The sequence below is a fragment of the Chlorella variabilis genome (assembly GCF_000147415.1).
Source record: "Chlorella variabilis unplaced genomic scaffold CHLNCscaffold_39, whole genome shotgun sequence".
NCBI lineage: Eukaryota > Viridiplantae > Chlorophyta > Trebouxiophyceae > Chlorellales > Chlorellaceae > Chlorella > Chlorella variabilis.
The window spans coordinates 38,944-43,401 of NW_005435049.1; the positions used below are offsets into that span (position 1 = coordinate 38,944).

Genomic DNA, 4,458 nt, shown 5'->3' on the forward strand with positions numbered 1-4,458 from the left:
TACCGGGAGACGAGGAGGCCTCGCCTCCAGCAGCGGCTTAACCAACCAGGCTGCGCGTTGCACTCTCCGGCGCACGGCACGCCAGCGCTGACGGTGTGTTGGCTGTGTGCGCGAAGGAAGGCGTGCGCATGCGAGGGCGGCAGCGGGCGGGCGCCTGCGGAAGACGAGGAGGCACCCCCGCGCCACCGAGCGCCACCCGCGGGCCCTCACCTGCTGGCCCGCCTCCCCACTCCCCCCACTCCCACAGCCAACCAGCCCAGTTCTACACACACACACACACACACACACACACACACAGTACAGCCACCCAGCCACCCCCCTGGCCACACACACCGGATGCAGTCCAGGCGGCTGGCGCCGGCGAGCGTGTGCAGGTCCGAGCGCGCCTCTCCCTGCCGCTTGCAGGTCAGGGACACCCCCGCCTTGTACACTGCGGGGCAGGGGCAGCGGGTGGGGGAAGCGGGGGAGCGGCGGCTGTGGGCGGGCGGTGTGCTGCTGCTGCTGCTGCTGCTGCTGCTGTGGTGCCAAGGTGGCGGCGGGAGGAGCGTCCAGAGGGGGCACCGGCGCTGCCAGGCGGCGCGCGGCGAGCGCCCTCGGCCGTCTGAGCGGGCACGCCATGGCGCCAGCGTGCCGTGCGGTACAGTACCTGCGTACCGCCCCATCACGTCCAGGATGTGGCGGTACTCCTCGCCCACCCCCTTGAGCGCCTGCAGGCCAGCCGGGCGGGCGGCGGGCAGGCAGGCGGCATGCCGTGGGGTGGAGCGGGGCCGCTGGCTGGCTAGAGAAGCACCGCGGACGAAGCAGACACGTGGGATGGATACTGTGGACTGGGGAAGCGCGCAGGCTTGGGGCGCAGGCCACCCGGGCGGGCGGCTCCTCCCGCAGGCAGCCAGCCTCCACCGTTTTTGCCCCACCTCCTGTCTTCACAGGTGCACTCCAGCACAGGCGCTCCCTTTGTGCCGAGCCCCAAACAGTGGCCCCCTCCCCGCCCCACCACCCAGCCTCCGCCCACCTTCTTCCGCAGCGGAACGTTCCAGAACAGGTCCTCCACTGATATGAGCGTGCCGCGGTTGGCGGCGGTGGGCCGCGGGCCGGGCGCCTCCAGCACGCCTGCAGCGGGGTGGCAGCGGCGGCGGCGGGCGACGCGGGGCTGGGCGGCGGCGCGGCGAGGAGGGCCAGGGGCCAGCCCGGCGTTGTGCGTGCCCCGCCTCCCACTCTTGCGTTGCTGCAATGTTGCTACTGGTAAAACCGCTGCTGCGCAAGCACCCCGCACCCAACCTCTCCCTCCCCTGCCCTCCAGCCGACCCTGTGACCAGCCCCGCCGCTCCCAGCAAGCACCCCCTGGCGCCACCCAGCCACCCAGCCGGGCAGGGCCCTCCTCCCCCCTAGCCACCACTGCCGCCACCACCGCTAGCAACCACCGTCTGTGTGGGCCGCCTTTCTCCCCGTCACCCACCACCACCCAGCACCACACACACACACCACCACCACCTCCTCACACACCACACCACCACCACCACCACCAGCAGCAACACCCACCCACCGTCTGTGTAGGAGGCGCGCCAGCCGTGCACCGCGCCCTCCGTCATTGTGGTGACGGACAGGCGGGCCACAAACGAGATGCTGGCCAGAGCCTCGCCCCTGCGGGGGGCAGGCAGGCGCGGCGTGGGGGCAGAATGGCAGCAGCATCAGCATCAGCGCGGCGGCAGCAGCATCAGCGGCAACAGCAGCATCAGCATCAGCAGCGGCAGAGGTAGCAGCCGCAGCGGCACAGCAAGGTCGGCGCATGCGCAAGCGGCGGTGGTAGGAGGGAGGCAGCCGCCGCAGCCGCCGCAGCAGCCGCCGCAGCAGCGGCTGGCGCCGCGCAGGTTTTTGGGGCAGCCACGGGGGGGCGGGGGAGGACTGAAGCAAAGAGCAACTGGTGCGCAAAGCATGCAAGGCTGCGGCGCCAGCCGCGCGTGGGAGCGGCGAGGCGCTGAGCTGGCCCGCGTCCCCCTGCCGCCGCGGGCGCCCTCGCCTGCCTTCCTGGGGTGCAACCGAGCCGCCCTGCGCACCTGAACCCCAGGGTCTGTATGCCCAGCAGATCCTCAAACTCCCGCAGCTTGCTGGTGGTGTGGCGCTGGCACAGGATGGGCAGGTCATCCTTCTGCGGTACAAACAGGCGGTACGGCCGGGCGGTAACACAGGAACACACGCCCCGCCACACCACGCAGCGCCGCACCACACACCACACCAGCAGCAGCACCACGCCAGCACCCCACCACACAACACCCCAGCACCAGCACCACACTGCAGCTGCACCAGCGCCCCACCACGCCCCACCCCAGCACCAGCACCAGCACCAGGCCAGCGCCGCGCACCCGTATGCCGTGCCCGTTGTCCTGTATCTGCAGCAGCGCCTTTCCGCCGTCCTTGACGGTGACGCTGCGGGTGGGGCGGGGCGGGGCGGGGCGGGGCAGGCACGGTTGGAGGAGGGCAGGTGAAGGGCTGTCCCGCGGCACGGGCAGCCAGCCTGGGGCAGGGGAACGAGGGTCGGGCAGGCAGGCAGGCAGGCGGCGTTTGCCACAGGCAGTGCAGGCGGGCAGGAGATGGAACAGAGGCTCGCCGGGCGCGGCAGCACCCACAGACCCACATTATTTGCGTGGCCCCGGCATCCAAGCTGTTCTCCAGCATCTCCTTGAGGGCGCTGGCTGGCCTCTGCAGGGCCACAGGCAGCACAGCGTCAGGCGGCGGAAGGCCGTCGAGGCAATGGCAGCGGCAGCGGCAGCGGCGGCATGGGCGGCGGCGCTCGGAGCTCGGGAGCGTGGCAGGCAAAGTCACGCGCCTGGATGATTTCCCCGGCCGCGATGCGGTTCACCACCGCCTCGTCCAGCAGCAGAATGCGGGGCACCGCCTCGGCCTCCCCCATGGCGCCCCAGCAGGCCAGAAGATGAATCCCACAGCCACGCAGGCCGCTCTGGATCGACGGCAGGGCCTCCAGACACCCCGATCGCTTCGCCCGGTTTTGAGTGTGTGCCTCTGGGCGGCTGAGGAGGGTTAATCAGGCGCCAAGTACTCGCTATGAATCAGCATGGGATATGTCCGCGGACATATTCGCGGGTTTGATGTGGCCACATGTGGCGCTGCCGTGCACGCTGCCATGGCCGCCCGCCACCCGCCGCCACACACCAGCACACGGCGTCCTTACTGGGCTCGCAGGTATTGAGCTGATTGACAACTCAGGTTGAGAAAGGGACACCAGCAGATCATCCGACTGGGAAAGGGAAGCTGCCCTTGGGTGAGGCATCATGCACCAATCCACAGACGGGACCTGTCTTGGCACTGCCAGGCATCAATTATATTGGGCACTTATGTGTACAGGCCAGGAACAGCCCGACTGCGTGCCTGGCATGGGTGTGTAAAAGCGCGCGAGGGCGTCTTGGGGCGGCGACGCTGCGAAAGGCAGGCGCAGCATGCCCAGTGCAGCGTGCGGCACGGCGCACGGTCTGGCTTGCCGCCTTTCTCCAGGCAGCTGGGCAGCTGGAGCATGCACCCTGGCCTCCACATGTGCCTGCTGTGCTTGCTGCACGTACGAAGGACGGCTGTTGCAATCCCACATCCCCACAGCCCCCTCACGAGCCACTCACGACAATCACGCGCCACCGCCAGCCAGCCATGTCGCCCCTTCCCGACCGCCCTTTCCCCTCACGCGTCTCGGTTCGTTCATCTCTCTTACACTCGGCTGCACAACCAGTTAGGGCCTGTCATACCATGCGATTTATGTACCGGGTGCAACAATTCAAGTCAGGCCTGCCCTGGCGCTTGTCAGGAGGATGGGCCCGTCTCCTCCTCCACGAGCATGTGCAGCTGAAGCTGGGTGTCCACCAGGGCCAGGAAGGCGGCCAGTACCTCATAGACGGCGCCGGACACCAAAATGAAGACTATGGTCTCGATCATCGCCCATGCCCCCACTGCCAGGCCCCTCTAGAGGACGTACGCCACGCAGTGTATGACTGCCCCCTATACGCTGGGCTGAGGGAGGAGTATGCTGATTCATTCAGCACACAGCCCGGCCGCCTCTTGCTCGAGGGCGGCCCACTTTGGCCTGGGCAGCCCGGGCCGCCCTCCCCCCCGGGCGCATGTTCGGTGTTGGAGGGGTGTGCCCAGCGATAGGGGGCCCCTGAAGGCATGCGCCGAGGCCGGGAAGCGTGGTTCGGCGCTGCTGCACGCTTGGCGATTTGACCAGAACCACGTGCCGCCGAGCTGCGGCCGCAGTTTCCGGCCCACGGTCTACGGTCGCAGCCACGGGACTCGGCGGCACGGCGTTTGGGCCCAAGCTTGCTGCCGCCGCCGCCGTGCCCGGGGGGCAGCGCGGCGGCGGCGGCGGCACGCTGCGACGCCCCCGTGCTGCCGAGCTGCGGCCGTAGTTTCCTGCCAGAAGCCCACGGCCACAGCCACGGGGACTCGGCGGCACGGAGT

At 69.4% G+C, this 4,458-nt stretch overlaps 1 protein-coding gene across 1 annotated transcript; it reads right to left on the bottom strand.

The window, feature by feature from the left end:
- Positions 1–206: 206 nt before the first annotated feature.
- On the bottom strand, positions 207–2,703 carry CHLNCDRAFT_28710 (hypothetical protein; the record flags this gene model as incomplete). The annotated part of the gene is made up of 7 exons (XM_005842842.1): positions 207–430; positions 647–707; positions 1,013–1,110; positions 1,544–1,641; positions 2,055–2,146; positions 2,361–2,424; positions 2,633–2,703. Coding segments are annotated over 7 exons (708 nt in total), but the record flags the coding sequence as incomplete, so codon positions are not given.
- Between the last annotated feature and the right edge of the window lie 1,755 nt (positions 2,704–4,458).